General features: G+C 43.4%; 1 protein-coding gene across 1 annotated transcript in view; it reads left to right on the forward strand.

Annotated features, from left to right (window-relative positions):
• Positions 1–774: 774 nt before the first annotated feature.
• Positions 775–23,981, forward strand: part of LOC126458281 (sterol O-acyltransferase 2-like) — a 268,197-nt gene continuing 244,990 nt past the window's right edge. The window contains exons 1-2 of the mRNA XM_050095212.1: positions 775–941; positions 18,931–18,983. Coding sequence (XP_049951169.1) covers positions 875–941; positions 18,931–18,983 — 120 coding nt within the window. The 5' untranslated portion in view covers positions 775–874. The remainder of the gene's footprint in view (positions 942–18,930; positions 18,984–23,981) is intronic.

The following is a 23,981-nucleotide window of genomic DNA, read 5'->3' on the forward strand; positions in this document are numbered from 1 at the left end:
ATGGTAGAGGCAGAAGACAGTGCTGGACTCTTGACGTCACAATCGCGCAGAGGAATTTTGCACACATGAGCGAAACACCGGAAATGGCAGATGGTGAAACAGAACTGCAAGATTTCCTCTTCAACCTGCACCAGAAGAACAGCTGTCAGCGAGGGACCTGACTGCTCTGAAGAAGGATTCCGATACCTAGCTGGCTACATCGCATAATCGTGCAAAAAACTATGACGACGCACTGGGCACACCGTCTAGTGCTATTTTAACTCATTCTCCAATAGATGTAGAACATTTTTGGTGGGCTGACAACCTATCTCTCGGTAGGCTCAGAGTTCTGACAGGTGACTGGATACATAAATCCTCATAGCTTGAACTAATTTTTAATGAATTTAACGGTTTGCAAAGAATTTCGAAGGAAAGATATATAGTAAAAATTATCTGCGCTGCTATCCGAACTACATCATCATACTGTATGTTAGAACAATGTATTCGCGTGCGCTTCCTTAATATGAGGCTTAAAATGCAAAAGGAGGCTGCAGCAGATGAGTGAAATTGTGACAGTGGCGCCCTTCATCTACTACTAGCGTCTAAACATGTAAATCAACTCTTTTAAATAATTGTATGAGCACTTATTACAGTTATGAGTAGTTTTTTGTGCTTAAGATCCTTTCGCTCCGCCAACCGCTGCTTCGCCCTACTCTTATAGTGACGTCACTGCGCCAGCCAACTGCATTCCGTTTCACTTCGGGCCCAACCTCCTCCTAGCAGTCGGCTCTGAGACAGGGCCAGGGACGCTGCGGTTGCTTAATACGCGCAGCAGACCTCAAGTAGCAAGTGTTCGCGCGTAGTGGCAGGTGATCGGTGCAGCCGGTAGCTCGCCATGGAGGCCGAAGCGTCGCAGACCAGTGTGAGGGAAGTGGCGGGCGATCGCGTGTTCACACTTCCAGGTGAGACTTAACACCGAAGTAAACTATAATTTTTTTCTTCAAAATACGGGGCCACAGTCATCGTATATTTCTTTAAAGTCAGCAGTGCCATTAGACTATTGTCTATTTGCAATGTTACCTTTACACTTACACGATCATGATTTCGGATTCAAAGTACAATTATCAAGTGTTTTAAGCGCTATACAGTGCCTAAGATGGCATACTCTCGTATTTAAAATACTCTATTAGACACATTGTCTAAGGGTCGATATTTCTGGTAAAGCCTACTGCTTTGTTTTATCACTGAGATACTCAGTGTGTCTAATAGTGTATTTTAAATACGAAAGTATGCCATCTTAGTCACTGTGTAACACTTTGAAACATCCCCATTGAAAAAATTATTAATGACCGTGCTGATAAAACCTCTTACTTTATTTGATTTTCAAACAGCCGAGCAAAACTGAACGTACTCAGACATTTCTCTCTTTACTTATTCTGAACAACAGTAAACTGACACACAATATTTTCAGCGCCACGCAGTCTGACTTTCAATAATCCCCACAAAAGAATGGCCCTGACTAACAATAACCTATACCTTTCATGAATCACTTACCTCACAAAAATCTTCGTTACTCGAACTACTGCAGTACAGCGAGCGCCAATACTTCCAGCTAAATAAAAGATTCTAACTACTGAATGCACTAGCTACTGATAGGCATAGTTACCAAATGAAAGATTTTGATAGAGAACAAACAATGTATTTACCTTAATAGTGTTCAAAAGTAATTATATATATATATATATATATATATATATATATATATATATATATATAGGATGAGTCACCTAACGTTACCGCTGGATATATTTCGTAAACCACATCAAATGCTGACGAACCGATTCCACAGACCGAATGTGAGGAGAGGGGCTAGTGTAATTGTTTAATACAAACCTACGTTTTTTTAAATGGAACCACGTTAGTTTTGTTAGCACATCTGAACATATAAGCAAATACGTGATCAGTGCCGTTTGTTGCATTGTAAAATGTTAATTACATCCGGAGATATTGTAACCTAAAGTTGACACTCTAGTACCACTCCTCCGCTGTTCGATCGTGTGTATCGGAGAGCACTGCAACATACGTCGCGTTTCTACAGAATGATCTGCCAACGTTGCTCGAAAATGTCCCACTGGAAACGCGTCGACGTATGTGGTATCAGCATGATGGTGCACCTGCACATTCCGCAAATAACACTAGGCTGACCCTTGACTGGATGTTCGACGGGCGTTTCATAGGACGTGAATGACGCATAAATTGGCCAGCCCGTTCTCCTGATCTTACACCTCTGGACTTCTTTCTGTGGGGTACGTTAAAGGAGAATGTGTACCGTGATGTGCCTACAACCCCAGAGGATATCAAACAACGTATTGTGGCAGCCTGCGGCGACATTATATCAGATGTACTGCGGCGTGTACGACATTCATTACGCCAGAGATTGCAATTGTGTGCAGCAAATGATTGCCACCACATTGAACATCTATTGGCCTGACATGTCGGGACACACTCTATTCCACTCCGTAATTGAAAACAGAAACCACGTGTGTACGTGTACCTCACCCCTCATGGTAATTTACATGTGCGTCAGTGAAAAAGACCAATAAAAAGGTGTTAGCATGTGGACGTAATGTGCTGTTCCAGTATCTTCTGTACCTAAGGTCCATCACCGTTCCCTTTGGATCCCTACGTAATTCGGTGCTCTCCGATACACACGATCGAACAGCGGAGGAGTGGTACTCAAGCGTCAACTTTAGGTTACAATATCTCCGGATGTAATTAACATTTTACAATGCAACAAACGGCACTGATTACGTATTTATTTATATGTTCAGATGTGCTAACAAAACTAACGGGGTTCCATTTTAAAAAAACGTACGTTTGTGTTAAAAAACATACTTCCGTGCATTTTTGTATGGTTTGTATTAAACAATTACATTAGCCCGTCTCCTCACGTTCGGTCTGTGGAATCGGTTCGTCAGTATTTGATGTGGTTTACGAAATATGTACAGCGGTAACGTTAGGTGACTCACCCTGTATATACATCAGTTCATGATATCCAGTCTTACAAATTTCCTTTTTCTGACGGACACACGTGCAGATCGTCCGCTCTCAAAATTCTTCCTATCTCTCTGCCGACATCCACCACTGCTGGCGGCTCAGCACCAACTGCCCAACGCTACGCGCTGTTCACATCCAGCTGCCCAGCATTACAGTAGCAAATATTTCAACAATGCAAACGAGCCACAGATTGCACACAGCACAGTCAGTGGTTTTCATACAGAGCGCTACGTGGCGTTACCAACATAAAAACCTAAATAGCCCACTTACAACTTAAAACACTTGATAATGGCACTTTGAAGCCGAAATCATGATCGTGTAAGTGTAAATGTAAAACTTCAAATAAACAACAGTCTAATGGCGGCACTGACTTAACACTACAAGGAATTAAACTATGTCAACTGTGGTTTACTTCCATCACCACGCCAACTCCCTTTCAATATTACTTATCCACACTGACACAACTGCCATCTCGTGGACTCTCTGTGTGGTAGCTGACAACAAGTATTTAGCTGACGTCTTATTATTGCTCTTCTTTGCATAAGAACTATTTAACAATACAGCTTTCATATTCCTCTAGCTGTCGCTGTAGCACGTTGCGTTCATTTCATTATTCTATTCTTTCGTCCATATCTGTTCCTAACATTCTATTTGATGTTCTTTGCAGTTTCCAATCTCTTCTCGTTGCTGTCTTTACTGTCATTCCGCAACGAGTTATAATTGAATTCAAACTGGAACATAGTTGTGTCCATTATCTCCCCTTACTCTGTTTTGTGTTCCTCTTTTTTATCTCCTTATATATGTAGCATTTTATTCTTGTTTTAGTTGTCATGTCACTCGGATGAAGAGCGGCGGATTGTGCCGTTGCCCATATGGGGCAGGGGAATGAAATCACAATAAAGAAGAAAAAAAAGGAACATAGGTGTGCAACTTAAAAGGGAAACTCATCATCCCATCCCCTCTCAGATTTAGCGTTAAGATGGCCCAGTGCAGCCCGTCAAAAACTGAACACAGATCAAGCATGAAAAAAGGGAGAACATGTACTGAACTGTGGAAAAAAAGCAAAATAGGAACAGAAAACGGTCCGAGCTTAACAAGTTCAATATTCAGGGAAAAATAATAACAGTGGCGTCGTCACGGTGGTGGACTGTAAAGCAGACGAATTGTGTTCAAAAGTCCTTTATGCCATTTATTGTCTCTGAGCAGTATGGGACTTAACATCTGAGGTCATCAGTCCCCTAGAACTTAGAACTACTTAAACCTAACTGACCTAAGGACATCACACACATCCATGTCCGAGGCAGGATTCGAACCTGCGACCGTAGCGGTCGAATGGTTCCAGACTGAATCGCCTAGAACCGCTCGGCCATTGCCATTTATTTATTTATTTTTAACAATATTATGAACTGTCCGTCCGATTACTGAAATGTTTGTTCTCTTTTTGCAGTCATGGCGGTTGTCGTATCATACATTGGCTATAGAATATTAGTCGTGTGGTAAGCATAAATTACCGTCGTAAGTAAACGTGATGAATAGTGGGAGCACGTGAGATCCCACATAGACGTCTCACAGAAACGAAAACAACAAATAAACGGGTGTGGATTAGTTACAGCAAAGGAATTCAAGAGTCGAAACTTACAAAACAGAACGCATCTTCAAAAACGTTAAAAACATATCTTTTAACAGAGCACAGAGAAACTGCATGACTGTGAAACTGTTGCGTTGATTTGTTGTAGCTTATGTGACAAACAGTTATGTTTTCATCATTTCCTTGGGAGTGATCACATTCATACGAACACCTAAATCGCGCAAGGAGACATACCAGACTACAAATTAGGTGCCTCGGTAAGAGATTCCTACCTTTTGATACACGTACTGTCACTAATGCCGTGTTTGACACACCAGACGTTTTTTCCGCTGGAGGATTCGGTTGACCTGTCGCCTTGTCAGCAACGCTTGTGGGTTCCCATTTGCGTTCGGAAACCACTTCCTTTCGGCTGCTAATAAATTAAATGTTATTTATTCCAGTCCTTGATCACAATATCAATTCTTTAGACGATGACCGGTTTCAGTCCGTAATTACCATCCTCAGATCTACAATATACAAATATATACATCTAGTGAGCAGTGTGTCTTTCAGCGTAATACAGCAATACATATCACAATATAGTATCATACAACCAGGGAATTTACAGATAAAATACGGTACAACATACCTTTTTTACACCATGTCCTAAATTGATAAGGCCATAATGGCATCGTCAAAACATATAAATATAATCAGCACAGCATCGTTTCATAGATCTAAAATAAGGTGTAGAATAGGCCACATCGTCCACACAGTCATTATTGTAGCTGGCTACTGAAGTACAGAAGCTACCAGAAATCTGTTTGCCTACATCCTCCCTAGATGTCGCTACTGTGGGCTTAGATGTAGCCATCATTTACGCAAAAACATAACCTGATAAAAACACATTAGGTAAAATACATGTAGCAGACTTTTAAAATTGATAACTATCATAGAAACCAATTGTGATACATTAAAAGACGAATACAGTTACCCATATAACATTATTTAAAGGAAATATATGGAGAGAATAGATCCGACCCTTTTTATGGTGATTTTACGGTCAAAAATTAACATACGTAATACATTGCCTGTAGCAACCTACAAATTCCCTATGAAAGATAAAATGTATATATGACAGCTGAAAAAAAGACAGATCAATGATCAGCGCCCTCTGTTGGGTCGGCCGCCAGGATGTTATGTAGGCGCGCACCGATTGTAAGAACTTAACCACTAGAGGGCTTTACGTACATCGTGTTATGTCTCCAACAGAAAACGTTTAAACAACATATTAACAGTCAATAAATACAATTTTATTGTATGACTATACAATATGTGTACGACATGATCAGTTTCAGGATTAGAGCGACTAATGTATGGAAGTAAGGCGAATGCCTACTGTTCTCGACATAAATCACCAAGTAAGGCTAGGTATAAATACACGAGGCATAATTTGGTTATCGTAGTACATTATCAAACAAAGCGAAGTAGGCGTTAGGCACCCTAGTGGGTTCATGGTTTTTGGCCTCCAACAAGTCGAGAGCGCGACCCTTCTCTGCCTTGTATACAATACGCATACAACTCTCGATATTTCCCACAGTGTGGCCGGTTTCTGCCAAATGCACTCCCAATGCAGTTTTGTTATGTGCCTGCAAATGCTCCCTGAATCTAATTTTAAAAGAACGGCCAGTTTTACCGATGTAAAATTTGTCACAACTACTACAAACTATCTTGTAAACCCCAGAACCGTCAAATTTATCAGAATCTTTACTCATACTGTGTTTTACACAGAGTTTCAGAGTGTTGTTAACTTGAAAACCACATCTAACCTTAGATTTATTCAGACACTTTTCTATTTGTTGGGACATTTTTCCGTAAAATATCATTGGAATAGTTTTCAGGTTTTCATTATTCTTTCTTTTTTCTAGATGATTGTGGGTCTGCCTACTATTTAGTTTCTGTTTTTTTATCCTATTGTATGGGCGCATAACACCTTTACTGAGAAACCGTTGGGTACTGCAATTTGCCTTAATATGCTAAGTTCTTGGCGTAATTCAGTGTCGGCCAATGGTAATCTAAAAAGTCGGTGGATCATAGAGGTGAAAAAGGCAGTTTTACATTGTGGCGGATGGCATGAACTGGCTACGATGATAGTATATGTACATGTAGGCTTTCTGAAAATCGAAAATTTATGTCTGTTATCAACCTTTTTAATGGTAAGGTCTAAATAGTTAATGGAGCCCGCTTCTTCTATTTCTGTAGTAAACGTTATTTTTTGGAGCATGCTGCCTATGGCTTGAGCAAATGTGTTAGCCTCATTCTCGTCCCCCTCTAACAGTAACAAGATGTCATCGACATAACGTTTATAATATATAGTCTTGTCTTTCAGTCGTGGAAACATAGTAAAGAACTTACATTCTAAGTAGTTCATGAAAATGTCTGTTAACGTACCAGCCAAACTGTTACCCATCCCATGTCCATCTTTTTTGTTGATATATTTTGCCATTGAATGTAAAATAGTTATAAGTTAATGCAAATTCTAAAAGTTCTATTAATTCTGTGTATTCTGCAATACTAATCTTTTTATAGTAGATTACGTTTAATAATCTGAATCGTTTTCTTTATCGGGACACTACTGTAGAGGTTTATTACATCTAGGGAAGTTAGTGTCACATTATCTGGAATATGTAGACTGTATCTTCAATCGCATTAGCAAGGTCAGAACTGTTTTTCACCCCAAAATTGGTAGAGAGAGTGTACACTGCTTTAAGTTTGTCGTCAAGAAACTTATTTAGTTTACAACGTGGCGATGACAAGTTGTTAACAATTGGACGGACTGGGTTTCCTTTCTTATGTATCTTAACCTGCGATCTTAGTTGGGGAGCTTAGAATTCATCATTTTTAGCGATTTCTTTTCGTAATCATTAAGCAGAAATTGGGAGCTGTCTATTTTTTCCGTAAATCTATTTGGAACTTCCGTGTTGGGTCTTTGTGAACTCCTATTATCTCATTTTCAGAGAAGAATTCCTCTGTTTTCTTAATATAGTCCTTTTCATAATAAGGACCACTGTATTACCCTTGTCTGCGCGAATGACCATTGCCTTCTCTTTTTCTAACTTTGTATTAAGATCTCTTAAGATACGACTGTCATGATTGACGGCATTAGAAGAGTTACACTGACTGGATAGAGCTTTATTAACTTTAACGTCTGTGTACGCAACTTCTAGTTTCATCATCTTAGCTGCTTCACACGCCATTTTAGTTTCGGCTATGACTCTTGTAATGGTTCGATTATTAGGATTAGGAGTGATACTATGTTGTAAGCATTTATTCAGCAGAGTATTTTCATCCCTATTCAATTCGATATTTGTCAAGTTAGCTGCTCTATCATAAAAGCGATGTTGTCCAACGCCATCCTTACTTTTTACAACATTAGTCTTCTGACGCTTTAGCAATACGCCTAACTTTTCGTTATGCCTCTTTTCTATTCTTTCAACATTAATCCTTACGCTATTAGAAATTTCTTGCCAAACGAACTGAAACTGAGTACTAGCCAGTTCGTTACTTAATTGAAAATGTAAGTCGAAAGCTCCTTTACTTAGCAAGTCTTTATGTTTATACGATTCACGTAATTGGGCCCTAATCCAGTTCCTCTCACTTTTGGCTTTGATTATCAAGGCGAGGGCTGACCGTTGTTAATGTTCACTTTCGCGAACGGTCTACCCGACGGGAGGCCCTTGTCACACTTTCGCATAATTCGGTGTGACACGTGCTGCAAGACACTGCTTATTGAATCTAATATTCATTACCTCAGTACTGATTTTCTGCTTCAGTTTACAGAGCCTTTTGACTCTGTCGTAAGCCAGGCATGGCACTAGTTTAACCAACTGCGACCTAGTGGCGTATACAAACAGTGATCCAATACTGTCAAATGGTTTTTATTCTAGTCTTAGATCACAATATCAATTCTTTAGACGATGACCGGTTTCAGACCGTAATGACCATCCTCAGATCTACAATATACAAACATATACACCTAGTGAGCAGTGTGTCTTTCAACATAATACAGCAATACGTATCACAATATACTATCATACAACCAGGGAATATACAGACAAAATACGGTACAACGTACCTTCTTTACACCATGTCCTAAAGTGATAAGGTCATAATGGCATCGTTAAAACATATAAATATAATCAGCACAGCATCGTTACATAGATCTAAAACAAGGTGTAGAATAGGCCACATCGTCCACACAGTCATTATTGAAACTGGCTACTGAAGTACAGAAGCTACCAGAAATCTGTTCGCCTACATCCTCCCTAGACGTCGCTACTGTGGGCTTAGATGTAGCCATCATTTACGCAAAAACATAATCTGATAAAAACACATTAGGTAAAATACATGTAGCAGACTTTTAAAATTGATAACTATCATAGAAACCAATTGTGATACATTAAAAGACGAATACAGTTACCCATATAAAGTTATTAAAAGGAAATATATGAAGAGAAGATTAGTTCTGCAGAATCAACTGTCATTATAGATCCCTGCCTTACAGCTCGCTGTTGCAAACGGACGTTACACCATGCCACAGACACAAATTCGAATATAGCGAAAAGCGAAAAAAAAGTAAAGGTTTGAACACTGCTCGCTCGCTTGACAGTCCATCACCGTGATTAATATTTTTTTTATGATCTCATTTTGTTCGTTTTTTCGTTTCATTTGTTCAGAGCGGACGTTCAATGACACCCGTTCATGTTCATTGCTGATCCACTTACTCGTTTTTTTTTTTTTTTTTTTTTTTTTTTACGGAGGGCAACTAACCCTTTGTCCGAACATGCTGAGTTTGGGTTGTTTGGGGGAGGAGACCAGACAGCGAGGTCATCGGTCTCATCGGATTAGGGAAGGATGGGGAAGGAAGTCGGCCGTGCCCTTTCAAAGGAACCATCCCGACATTTGCCTGGAGCGATTTAGGGAAATCACGGAAAACCTAAATCAGGATGGCCGGACGCGGGATTCAACCGCGCGAACATGCTGAGTTCCCCTGCCGTTCAGTACACTTTCTCCCCGTTTTCGTGCTTGATCTGCGTTCAGTTTTTGACGAGCTGCCCACAGGACCCTCTTACCACTGAATCTGACAGGGGTGCGAAGGGGAGTTTCCCCTGCTAGCAAACAGATAAGTTCAGTGAGCTTTGATCGTCCCTCCATTTCCAATTTTGGAGCAGATGTATCAGTAAGTTAGTACCTTTTTGGCTCTCGTCATTAATTAACGTCTACGGCCATTAAGTTGTGAACAGATACAGTCTTCCGCCAATCTCGTGTGGTAAGAATGATACATGCTGTCTACATTATCTTACAAGGGTTCGAAAAAAAAATACGAAAACACAGCGATAAATGTATACTTGAACATTCTGGCGTTAGGAACTTGCTTATTCTGGATAAGAAATAGTAGTAAATAGTAATAGTGATGCTGTAACTGTTGGTCGGTAATATTTGCTGACAAAATGCAACCTAACGGATGCTGTAACTGTTGGTCGGTAATATTTACTGACAAAATGCAACCTAACGCTAGATTGCGTACTTACGGCTATCCTATGTGGCCGTTTTTTAGTACGACTTAAAAAGAGAGAGAAATTATTAATTGATCACCGATGCGTCGGTTCTCGATGGTGTTCAGGAGACGTATGGATTGTTTACGCGAAGGGGTTTTTTAATTGACTTTCTTACCCGTATTGCCTTCAGGCAATCAGAATCTTCGATGAAAATACCTAAGGGACCTATTTGAATACAAAAATGGAAATGAAAGCAACTTAGTAGAATTTCGTAAGAGAAAGATTAACAGATCGGAAGTTGAACAAAGTAGTGGTCTCCCAAATACAATCGAGACACCGCGATAAAGAGCGAACCTGTAACAAAGTTCATATACAATTTGAACATCATTTTTGGTCAGTGAAAGAAAAGAATAAGAAGAAAATTACTGCATCATAAAATATTAATATATTTTGAACAAATTGGCTTTAAACTTCTAGACATTGACAAATGCACAATAAATGCATGACTTACATCTAATATTTCTTTTGTAATGGTGCAGTCCAATAATCGCCGCTTTGTCAGTCCGTTCCTTCTTAAAATTAAATGTCCTCGCGTGTGCGTAAGTACATTGTACCCACACCCGAGTTACCGAAATGTTTGTTCGTCGTTTCACACAGTTTTTACACAAAATAAAAATACAACTTGTAGCAATGCTATGTAGTACGTTTTAACATGTCGGCGACCAAAAGTACTAGGGATAATGAAGTCTCTAGAATATTTCTTAACAAAAGATAGATTGTTCTTTCTTCTGTTTCGCAGCTTCTTGCTACCAAGCGCTGCGGCAATGATTTTAAATATCTGCGCCCAGCGGGGCATAGTGTTTATTTATAGTATTTAAACGGTGGACGCGTGTCTTGGTACAGGTCCACATAAAAAAAAATTGTATTTCGACTCTTTACTCTCGCGCTGTGATGCTTAGCATTTTTACGATCTACAGCTCGTTGCCTGTCGTTTTCTTTTATGGCAAATATCTCACATGCAAAGTGGCTGAAATCCAATAATATTACAATATAAATGCACATGCTAGCAGAGGCTACAGGCTGCGCTGCTGTATTTTACCACAAACGGCACCTGTACAACGCCCCAATGCTTTGCCAAGTGTCAGACGTGGTCACTACAATGTCCCGTGTAATTGTCAGTGCATTATGTGGAAACTAAGTAAATTCAAACGCAGGCAAATTGTTGGTGCACGTATGGTGGCTGTTTCCTTAGCCAAGGTAGCTGAAATGTTTGGTGCTTCAAGAGGTACCGTATAGAAGAAAACACTCCATACAGAGAACGCGGAAAAAACATAATCCACTAAGTTACAACGGCGACCACGGCGTGTGTTGACTGATCATCACAGACCGCCATTGAAGAGGCCTGTGATGAACATTAGTCGGTCGAAAACAGCAGAAAGTCACTGCAGAATTGTGTATCGCGTTTGCGAACCCTGGCAGCGACAAAACACGAGAGTAGCTCCATAAACAAACACTTGGAGGACGAGCTGGAATAATTCCAAAACCATTGCCAGTGATGCAATGCTCGTAACAGGAAGACGTGTGACATAATCATAACATGTGGATTACGGAGCACAGGAAAAAATCATGTTGTCGGATGAGTCTCGTTGCACACTCTTTCCCGCTTTTGTTCGTGTTTACGTCCCAGGAGTGATGTGGGCGACATACCGCGGTGTTCTCATGTACCACATGGACACTCTGCAATGTCGCATTACTGCCGAGGATTGGAAATTGGATTTTTTTTTTTTTTTGGTGGTAAGGACTATAGGACCAACTGCTGAGGTCGTCGGTCCCTAAGCTTACGCACTACTTAATCTAACTTAAACTAACTTATGCCAAGGACAACACACACACCCATGCCCGAAGGAGGACTTGAACCTCCGACGGGGACAGCCGCACGAATCGCGACATGATGCCTCAGACCGCACTACTACCCCACGCGGCACTGCCGACGATTATGTTACCCTTTTAGCTAATTAGGTCCATCCCATTGTGCAATGTTTGCAGTTAATAAAAGCAAGTCTTCTCGTCCAGACTGTATACCAGTTACGTTCCTTTCGGAGTATGACAGTGCATTAGTTCCATACTTGACAATCATATACAACCGTTCATGCGACGAAAGATCCGTACCCAAAGACTGGAAAGTTGCACAGGTCACACCGATATTCAAGAAAGGTAGTACGAGTAATCCACTAAATTTCAGGCCCATATCATTAACGTCGATATACAGTAGGATTTTAGAACATATATTGTGTTCGAACATTATGAATTACCTCGAAGAAAACGGTCTATTGACACACAGTCAACATGGGTTTAGAAAACATAGTTCCTGTGAAACACAACTAGCTCTTTGTTCACATGAAGTGCTGAGTGCTATTGACAAGGGATTTCAGATCGATTCCGTATTCCTGGATTTCCGGAAGGCTTTTGACACTGTACCACACAAGCGGCTCGTAGTGAAATTGCTTGGTTATGGAATATCGTCTCATTTATGTGACTGAATTTGCGATTTCCTGTCAGAGAGGTCACAGTTCGTAGCAACTGACGGAAAGTCATCGAGTAAAACAGAAGTGATTTCAGGCGTTCCCCAAGGTAGTGTTATAGGCCCTTTCCTGTTCCTTATCTATATAAACGATTTGGGAGACAATCTGAGCAGCCGTCTTCGGTTGTTTGCAGATGACGCTGTCGTTTATAGACTAATAAAGTCATCAGAAGATCAAAACAAACTGCAAAACGATTTAGAAAAAATATCTGAATGGTGCGAAAAGTGGCAGTTGACCCTAAATAACGAAAAGTGTGAGGTCATCCACATGAGTGCTAAAAGGAACTCGTTACACTTCGGTTACACGATAAATCAGTCTAATCTAAAAGCCGTAAATTCAACTAAATACCTAGGTATTACAATTACGAACAACTTAAATTGGAAAGGACACATAGGAAATGTTGTGGGGAAGGCTAACCAAAGGCTGCGTTTTATTGGCAGGACACTTAGAAAATGTAACTGACCTACTAAGGAGACAGCCTATACTACGCTTGTCCGTCCTCTTTTAGAATACTGCTGCGCGGTGTGGGATCCTTGCCCGACAGGACTGACGGAGTACATCGAAAAAGTTCAAAGAAGGGCAGCACGTTTTGTATTATCGCGAAATATGGGAGAGAGTGTCATAGAAATGATACAGGATTTGGGCTGGAAATCATTAAAAAAAAAGGCGTTTCTCCTTGCGACGGAATCTTGTCACGAAATTCCAATCACCAACTTTCTCCTCCGAATGCGAAAATATTTTGTTGACACCGATCTACATAGGACGGAACGATCACCACGATAAAGTAAGGGAAATCAGAGCTCGTACGGAAAGATACAGGTGTTCATTCTTTCCGCGCGCTGTACAAGATTGGAATAATAAAGAATTGTGAAGATGGTTCAATGAACCCTCTGCCAGGCACTTAAATGTGATTTGCAGAGTATCCATGCAGATGTAGATGCGACAAACACGTCTTGTCTTTTATAGTTGCTGCCGGCCGCAGCGCCGTATTCTGCCTGCTTACATATCTCTGTATTTGAATACCCATGCCTGTACCAGCTACTTTGGCCTCCACCTGGTCCCGTACCCCGCTTCCCTTAGTATGGGACTATTTTTACTTTGATGGTCACCTTAGAAGTGCTTTTTAAATAGTATAAAAACTACAGCACCTTAGTGGCACATTTCTTGTTCTTACAAGCAATAAATCCAGCTTCAAAAATATAGTAATGTCCGTAAATTCAATCTTAACTCTCATGAACACAACCGACCGCTATTGAAGCTGTTTTAAACCCGTTTTCGTAGCTACTGAAAACAATTGATAGGCTATGTATTGTACGATACTGCGTTCCGTCCTATTCATTCAAAACATCGACAGTTGTAGCATGTTTGTATGATTCCAGCTTCTATCTAGAAATGTCGTCTTCGTGTACATTTTCTAGATTTTCCTGAGGTCGGCACTGATATTTTTATAGTAATTTCATGTTGGTGTGCGGCACTACAGATTTCTTGACTAAAATCACTACTGCAGAAATTTTTTGTCGTTTCTTTGCCAAGTAATGTGATGTGTAATTGCGATAAAAATATCAGTGCCCAACTCAGGAAAACCTTGCAGAACTATACTCCAGGAAGAAAGGATATTGCGGAGACGTGGCCTAGCCACAGACTGGGGGATGTTTCCAGAACGAGATTTTCAATCTGCAGCGGAGTGGAAGGTAGGAGAAGAGATACTGGTGGAATTGAAGCTGTCAGGACGGGTTGTGAGTCGTGCTTGGATAGTTCAGATGGAAGAGCGCTTCCCCCGAAAGGCAAAGGTCCCGCGTTCGAATCTCGGTCCCGTACACGGTTTTAATCTGGCAGTAAGTAACAGCGCACACTCCTCTGCAGAGTGAAAATCCCATTCTGGAAACATCTTCCAGGAAGTGGCTAAGCCATATCTCCGCAATATCCTTTCTCCCAGAATTGCTAGTTCTGTAAGGTTCGCAGAAGAGCTTCTGTGAAGTTTGAAAGGTAGGAGACCAGGTACTGGCAGAATTGCAGCTGCGAGAACGGGTCGTGAATCGTGCTTGGGTAGCTCAGCTGCCTGCGAAACGCAAAGGTCCTGAGCTCGAGTCTCGGTCCGGCACACAGTTTTAACCTGTCAGGAAATTTCATATCAGCGCACTCTCCGCTGCAGAGTGGAAATCTCATTCAGGGTTTCACATGTTCGATGTAAAGCGGGAACGTGTGGGTATTGCCGCTCGCATGTCAGCCGTGCAGTGAGGCGACTTTACTGTCACACCCACGCTCTTTGCTCAGGATGTAGGCTTTGGTGACGCTACGGTAACGAGAACTGGTAAGTACACTTGTCGAAAGTGCATTTATTCTGACAATGAGTAAGTGAACAAGTGATAAAAAGGAAATCAGATCGCGATGTCCATCAACCGGCGATAGCGAGAACTGTATTTGCAGAACAGCTCCATTCGAAGACTGGTCACGGAGGGTGTACTCTCTTTGGTGACGATCGCGTCGTCCGATCGCGTGAGCGCGGGAGACCAGTGGACGCGTCTCCAGAACGAAACGAACCTTTTTCTCGCGACCGCGGGGCGTCGTGTATTTCGCAGACGCGACGAAGCGAAAACGGAAACGAACGGGAAGCGCCAAACAAACTTCAGCACGCGTTTGTGGGAGCTAGCGTTGACCTCGACCCACGTGATCCGTGGACTGAAATTATAGACTCTCAAAGCACGCGTCTGTACGGCGGCTCATTTCGCACTGGCAGTTGACTATTCTGCTGACATGCGTCCGTGCGCGCCGCACGTCGCCACAATTTTGCCTTTCGGCAGATATGCACGCCGACGGATACACTATGTGATCAAAATTATCCGGATACCTGGCTGAAAATGACTTAAAAGTTCGTGGCGCCCTCCATCGGTAGTGCTGGAATTCAACATCGTGTTGGCCCACCCTTAGCCTTCATGACAGCTTCCACTCTCGCAGGCACACGTTCAGTCAGGTGCTGGGAGGTTTCTTGGGGAATGGCAGCCCATTCTTCACGGAGTGCTGCACTTAGGAGAGGTATCGATGTCGGTCGGTGAGGCCTGGCAAGAAGTCGGCGTTCCAAAATATCCCAAAGGTGTTCTATAGTATCAGGTCAGGATTCTGTGTAGGCCAGTTCATTACAGGGGTTATTGTCATTTAACTACTTCACCAAAGGCCGTGCATTATGAACAGGTGCTCGGTCGTGTTGAAAAATGCAATCGCCATCCCCGAATTGCTCTTCAACAGTGGGAAGCAAGAAGGTGCTTAAAACTTCAATGTAGGCCTGTGCTGTGATAGTGCCACTCAAAACAACAGGGAGTGCAAGCCCCCTCCAGGGCAAACACGACCACACCATAACACCACCACCTCTGAATTTTAATGTTGGCACCACACACGCTGGCAGGTGACTTTCACCGGGCATTCACCATACCCACACCCTGCCATCGGATCCCCACATTATGTACCGTGATTCATCACTCTGCATAACGACTTCCCACTGTTCAATCGTCCATTGTTTCGCTCCTTACACCAAGCGAGGCATCGTTTGGCATTTACCGGCGTGATGTGTGGCTTATGAGCAGCCGCTCGACCAGGAAATCGAAGTCATTCTCACCTCCTGCCTAACTGTCATAGTACTTGCAGTGGATCCTGATCCATTTTGGAAGTCCTGTGTGATGGTTTGTACAGATGTCTGCTATTACACATTACGACCCTTTTCAACTGTCGGCGGTCTCTGTCAGTCAACAGGCGAGTTCAGCCTGTACGCTTTTGTTCGTGTCCCTTCACGTTTCCGCTTCGCTATCACATGGGAAACAGTGAACCTAGGGATGTTTAGAAGTGTGGAAATCTGACCGTACAAACGTATGACACAAGTGACACCCAATCACCTGACCACGTTCGAAGTTTGTGGGTTCCGCGGAGCGCCCCATTCTGCTCTCTCAAAATGTCTAACAACAACTGAGGTCGCTGATATGGAGTACCTGGCAGTAGGTGGCAGTAAAATGCACCTAATATGAAAAACGTATGTTTTTGGGGGTGTCCGGATACTTTTGATCACGTAGTGTTTCTGACGCGGCTAACTTGGCCGGCCGTGAGCGGATCTGACCAGTTCACGTATTTTTGCACCACAGTTGCAGCAGATACTTTGGGAATTCATGGTGTTAGGCATAGTGGTGGCCATTCTGTTATAGACATTTCATTACGTTTGAGTTCAGAATATGTTCCAAGGTTCTACAACAAACACTCGTCAAGAATATTAGATGGCAATTTTGTGAATAATTTCTACAACCCTCCCTGTAGACGGATGTGACCTGTGCAGTGTCGGCTGCTGTATAAGACCACAAGAGCACTTGAACACCCTAATTTTTGACACCTTGCGGATATATTGATTATTTTTCTCTGAATGCTGTTCAACTAAATGTAGATGTGGTAATCTGAAACAAATGTCCTGGGCTATGCTACACATTGCTCCTCTAGGTTCGGTGAAACTTGGCATCAGGGTCGCGAGCACACCTTAACTTGTGCACTTTTTAATGAGCTTCTGCACATGCGCAACTGCATGACTACTGGCTGATTTAGACGAGTCAACTCGTGCGATTAAAAAATATAGAACTGAAGCATACAAGAGCTTAGAAGAACAAGCGCAAAGAATGCGGCAGTGATCAGATCGCTGCTTTCCTACAGTGGAAAAGGGCTGTACTGTGAGAGTTCCAGTTCCCGACTTCGATAGAGGAAAAGGAGATGCTAGGTCGATCTTGGGTGTCGTCCTTCAGACAGCGGCCGATGGCTTCTACTGAATCGGGACAAGAGATGGTGTGCTGAGCCAACTATAAGCACGATGATAAATTGTTTGTTATTAAATAAATATGGAAGGGACTAAACGATATGCTGTTGCAGCTACAACTACAACATTTTGTTTCAGGTCCCAGTTCAGTACTTGCTCTCTAAGAATAATCTCAGAGGAGGAAGTTCCAGCAGAGAAAACTGTTGCCCTGAGGACAGTTGAGGAGTCTCAGTCCATGGGAAGTGGCCAGGGCTTCTTGAAATGGGACTGCCGGCAAAAATGTCAGACTCTGAGTTGCTTTGGCGAAAAAAAAAAAAAAAAAAAAAAAAAAGTGTTGTGCAGTTCAAAGTGCCATGGTGCACGCCCTTGCTGCAATAAATGAATTTTACGTACTGACTACATTTTCGAACTACAGGTGATAAATGCAACTTTCGAAATACTACTGTTTTGTTATTACACCCACGGTTAACATCCCTTACCTCTTGGCAGTGAAGGTCTACATTCACTAATGATAGTGCACTATCCCTAGTCAATGTGTGTTGTCTGACAGAAGTGGAATCAGTAATACACTTCCACTAAATGGGCCAGTGAAAATGCAATATCACCAACTTTGGTCCCACTAACAACCTTTACATACGACCAGAATTTCTCTGATTTTGTGAAAGGTCATTTGACAATATTCTGCTACGGTAGTCATTGATGGCTTTACGCTTTGCGCTCTTGATAGGCTAACGAGTTTCATTCAGCATCTCTATATCTGTAGCCTTATGCTTTGTTGTACACCTCTTGTAGTATTCTGTTGCCGTAGAAGTTTTTTTATTGTGACTATATACTATGGTGCCTTCTCCCATTATGAACTGTTCTTCTCAGTACTTATCTATCCAGAACATGGTCATATGATATGTGGTACCCGATGACGGAGCAATAGTTTCGAAACTAGTTGTGCTAATATGAGGGTTGGAGCTAATAGTGGCAACTATTTATTTACAGATCGTACTAGTAACAGCTTGCACTGTACATGCTTGAGCATTGTCCTGCAAAATAATGGTCAGGTCCTGCGGAAAGTGTCATCACTTCTGTCCCTAAGCTAGTTGTAGGTTGTGTTCCAAAACTGAACAGCATAGAGACAGTGGTACTAAGCAACTTGCTGCAAGGATATCGTCCTTTTATTTCTTCGTTACCTGTTCAGTGCTTTTAGACATCCTAGTGCGGACTATTGCAACATGATTTTCTAGTTGTCTTTATATCTTTTCACGGTGTTTGGTGTGTGTGTGTGTGTGTGTGTGTGTGTGTGTGTGTGTGTGTGTGTGTGTGTGCGCGCGCGTGCGAGCGCTTGCACCTTATTTTACATACAGATGACTTGTTTCAGTATCTGCTTGTTCTTAATGGTTTTCCTTCCATTTCCAGAAGATAAAAAGAAGCCGACGCCTGATGTGCTCGAACTGAAGAAGCGAATACAGGTAAAGCACTACTTATTTCCATTTTCCTCATACCTCGGTGCTTCTACAATTGTTTAGTTGGAGTCTTAGCTATAGCAACAACGTTATTTATCCCGTGAAGAGCTCTTGTAACCTTACATTATCAGTATCTTTATAGACCATCAAATCGCGTGTGACAGTCTAAACATTTGCTTCTCACCTTTACGTAAATGTGACGTGATCAGAATAAAATAGACGTCGCTTTTAGAAATTCTCTGATTACAATTTACTAATAACCATCATTAATGATTGTCTGCTGTACACTATTTAGGATAAAGCATAGAAATGAAACTCTTACACTCTCAGCAGGAAACACTGGTTTGAAAATAGCTTCTGCTGTAATAGTGGATGTTATGTAACTGTTCCGTGTGTAGTGCTGCCTGGTTAACACTTGCATGTGAACATTGATAATCGACAAACAATAAATTATTCACCTAACGAAAATTGGAAACTTATTAATAACGAATATTCTTAGGTGTAATGCTACAAATGGAGACTTCTAGTAATTGAATCCTGATATTTAGATAATTCAGTGAAAGTTTGGATAACAATATATGCATTGAACGTGAATTTGACGGTGGACGGTTCTGAAATTCTTTTTTGCTGAAAAGCAGAATTCATCTCTGAGCTCCAAACCAAGGTATTCAATACAACATGAAATTGTTTCTTTACTGTAATGCAATTCACTTACAGCCGATTTTTATTGTTAGTAACATACCATGAGAGAGTAAGTACAGACCTAAATTTAAAAAAGAAATCGTGGGGCGTTACTGATGCATAGGGAGGATGACAGTCTTCGCTTCACGCAGAACTCGCATCATTAACATTTTCAACATGGTGACAGTTATTGAACTACATGAAGTAAAATCGTCATAACTTCTGAACGGTTTGTGTTAGAACGTTCAAACTACACGGTTGGTCGCGGGGCATGATGGGAATTAGTATGCGTATATATGCTTTGGTTTAGCGACGAAGCCCACTTTCATTTGGATGGCTCCGTTAATAAGCAAAACTGGCATGTTTGGGGGACTGAGAATCCCCATTTCGCGATCGAGAAGTCTCTTCACTCCCAGCGGGTTACTGTATGGTGTGCAGTGTCCAGTCACGGAATAATCGGTGCGATATTCCTTGAAGGCACGGTGACTAACCAACAATACGTTAAGGTTTTGGAAGATGATTTCATCCCCATTATCCAAAGTGACCTTGATTTCGACAAAGTGTGGTTCATGCAAGAAGGACACCATGGAAGCAGGAGAGTGTTTGATGTCCTGAAGGAGCACTTTGGCATTCTGGCTCTGTGGTACGCAGAGGCCACTGGCATGGGCCTTAATTGGTCGTCACATTCTCAGGATCTGAGCACATGCGACTCCTTTTTGTGGGGGTATATTAAAGACAAGGTGTTCAGAAATAACCCCAAAACCGTTGATGACCTGAAAACAGCCATTCAGGAAGTCATCGACAGCATCGATGTTCTGACACTTCAGTGGGCCAAGCAGAAGTTTACTATTCATCTGCGTCACATCATCGTCAATGATCGCAGGCATATCGAAGATGTCTTAACCTAAATCCGAATAGCTGTAGTGACGTTTACATGTTAAATAAAGTGTGTGCACGCCGTATCTTGTAACCAATTTGCGTATTTCTTCATATAGTTCAATAACTGTAACCCTGTAAATATTTACTGATTTAGGCTGTATTGCAGCAAAAAGTAAGTTCTTAAGATGCACTTATGCGTAAGTGTGTAGCATTTTTTTCTTTTTTACACCACTCTTGCCTTGGTCTGGTCCTGAGTGGTTCATGGTTGCCAGGTTTATGGCTCAGCGCCACATTCAGCCTTGGATCAGTTTGATTCAGTCCATCATTGCGTAATAATACTAGCCACTACGTTTTCTGCACCAGTCCTGTACACAGTCTTCTCCACCCATCCGACAGTTTCCTAAAAATCCAGCTTATTTTTGAATACAAGTATCATCGACACTCTGGCACTTGCCTCGGGCGAGATTACCAGCTGAAATGTGGCTCAAGACGCTCTGCCGGGAACTCCACCTTGTCTCGTCCTGGCACAGGTCCTGTCACCAGCTTTGGACGGAGCTGTGGTCTGCATAACGCAATCAGGTAACGACAACATCGACTGAGGTCTGCCAAGTTACCTTTAGCAGAGTGAGTGACAAAGTCTCCCAGGATGCTTAGCACAGATGATTTTGTAATGGATGCGAGAAGTTGTTGCCTTCGTACGAAGTGAATAAGGGTGAAAACACTTTTTATTTAGTCATGAGTCTTCTGACTGGTTTGATGCGGCCCTCCACGAATTCCTGTCCTGTACCAACAACATCACCTCAGAGTCACTTGCAACATACGTCATCAATTATTTGGTGGATGTATTCCAATCTCTGTCTTCCTCTACGGTCTTTACCCTCTACAGCTCCCTCTAATACCATGGAAGTCATTCCCTCATGCCCCCCTGCGGGTTCGGCGGTAAGAATAGGCCCGCGGTATTCCTGCCTGTCGTAAGAGGCGACTAAAAGGAGTCTCAAACGTTTCGGCCTTATGTGATGGTCCCCTGTCGGGTTTGACCTCCATATCTCAAAATTTTTCCGAAGAGCGAGCCGATTGGGGAAGGGCGCCTTACTTGGTGCATTGTGTCCGTGTTGTGTTGAGAACTTTCGCCATCTTATTCGTCGTTGCATTGCAGTCTTGCCCGCTCTCCATCTCTTGGGCATCGATGCGCCCCTGCGTGCACTTTCTGCCAAGCACAGTGCAGGGCCATTTTCTGCACTGACGACGCCCATGGACCACATGTCACCTAACATCCAGCACGGTAGCCAGTCCGTTGTGGTGGGGCCGCCATGTACCCTCTTGGTTGTAGCCCCCTGACAACACAGGGATCGCTCTACTGATGCCTGCGCCGTTCACTCCCCACGTATGCCAAGGAGTAGATGCCCATCTCCCTGGGGCATCAGGACTCCCGGCAATGGCCATCCTGCCAGGTGGCTATTGCTGTGGCTGGGTGGCGCCCGTGGGGAGGGCCCTTGGTCGGAGTAGGTGGCATCAGGGCGGATGACCCGCAATGAAGCGTGGTACATCATCTCTCGCTGGCGGCCAGCCGCCAGCAGTCTCTAAGCGTTCTCGGGCTCAATTTAATGCTCAGAAGTACGATCCGAAAACGTTCCCTTCCCTGGCCACGCCGTGGGAAGAGCGTAAGTCGCAGGATGGAGTTAACAGTTATTCGCCCCGATTCTTAGTTTGCACGCGAGCTGATGGGGAGTCTTTTCTCTCCACAAAGCCTCAGTTCTTCGTCGAGCATTTAGAGGACAAGTTTGGGGAGGTGGAGGGCTTGTCTAAAATGCGCTCTGGGTCAGTACTGATACAAACGGCATCCTCCGCCCAGTCCCGCAGGTTACTTGCTTGTGACAAGTTGGGGGATGTTAACGTTTCTATTACACCACATAAGAGTTTAAATATGGTCCAGGGTGTTATTTTCCATAGGGATCTCCTTTTGCAGTCTGATGACGAGCTGCGCGCCAACTTAGAACGTAGAGGTGTTCATTTCGTCCGGCGCGTTCATTGGGGTCCGAGGGACAATCAGGTTGCTACCGGTGCCTTCATCTTGGCCTTCGAGGGTGATACGTTACCGGAAAAGGTCAAGGTGATGGTCTACCGATGTGACGTCAAGCCCTATATCCCTCCCCCGATGCGGTGCTTCAAGTGCTGGACGTTCGGCCATATGTCTTCCCGCTGCACTTCCAGCCTCACATGTCGAGATTGCGGACGCCCATCTCATCCCGATACTCCATGCGCCCCGCCTCCCATCTGCATCAACTGCGGGGAGCACCATTCACCTTGCTCGCCTGACTGCAAAGTCTTTCAGAAAGAGCGCAAAATCATGGAATATAAGACCCTGGACCGGCTGACCTATACTGAGGCCAAACGGAAATATGACAGACTCCATCCTGTGAGAATGACATCTTCGTATGCTGCTGCTACAACAACTGTGCTAGCTCCATCAGTTTCGAGACTTCCAGCCAGCTCGATAAGCAGTACGACTCCTTCTGCCCCCTCGCCCGTGGGGGGCTCTCCCCAACCGGTTGCTCCTGCACCACCTACCTCAGGAGCAACCTCCTCCCACCCGTCGGGGACGTCCGTCCCCGCTTCTCAGCCGGAGAAGCACCTAACTTCTTCGGCTACTCTCGCCCGTAAGAGTTCCCTTGGGACCCTCCCTTCCCAGGGTTCCCCCAGCGGGAAGGATGACGGCCACCAGTGGCATAAGTCCTCACCAGCAGCCGGGCGTAGGGCTTCACGATCCTCCTCTGTCCCGGAGACTGAATCGGTGCAGCCTTCCCAGCCGGTGAAACCCAAGGTTCAGCGAGAGAAGTCCAAGAGAAAGACCTCTAAGGCTAAAGAACTTGCGGTGGCACCAACCCCACCGCACCTTTCGCGCTCTGCGTCTGAGGATGAAGTCGAGATTCTAGCGTCCGCGGAGGACCTTGATCTCGCTGGTCCCTCAGACGCCATGGATGCCTCTCGTCCGGGTACTGAATCGGTGGCAGTGAGTGAACAAGCGGCGTAAATTGCCTTCCCAGTCCTTTCACGCCTTTCTCAGCCATGGACAATACCATCCTCCAGTGGAACTGCGGCGGTTTTTTCCCCCATTTAGCTGAGCTCCGCCAACTTCTCAGCCTTCGCCCTTTCTTCTGCATTGCTCTCCAGGAAACTTGGTTTCCAGCGATGCGAACCCCCGCCCTCCGTGGCTATCGGGGTTATTACAAGAACCGAGCAGCTTATGAAAGGGTGTCTGGTGGCGTCTGCATATATGTCCTTCACACTCTGCACAGCGAGTCTGTCCCTCTCCAGACGCCTTTAGAGGCTGTCGCTGTACGCGTGTGGACGCCACAGGCTGTTACCGTCTGCAGTCTTTACATTCCACCGGATGGTGATGTCTCGCAGCATGTCCTGGCTGCACTGGTCGCCCAATTGCCGCCA

Source organism: Schistocerca serialis, chromosome 2 (assembly GCF_023864345.2).
Source record: "Schistocerca serialis cubense isolate TAMUIC-IGC-003099 chromosome 2, iqSchSeri2.2, whole genome shotgun sequence".
Lineage (NCBI taxonomy): Eukaryota > Metazoa > Arthropoda > Insecta > Orthoptera > Acrididae > Schistocerca > Schistocerca serialis.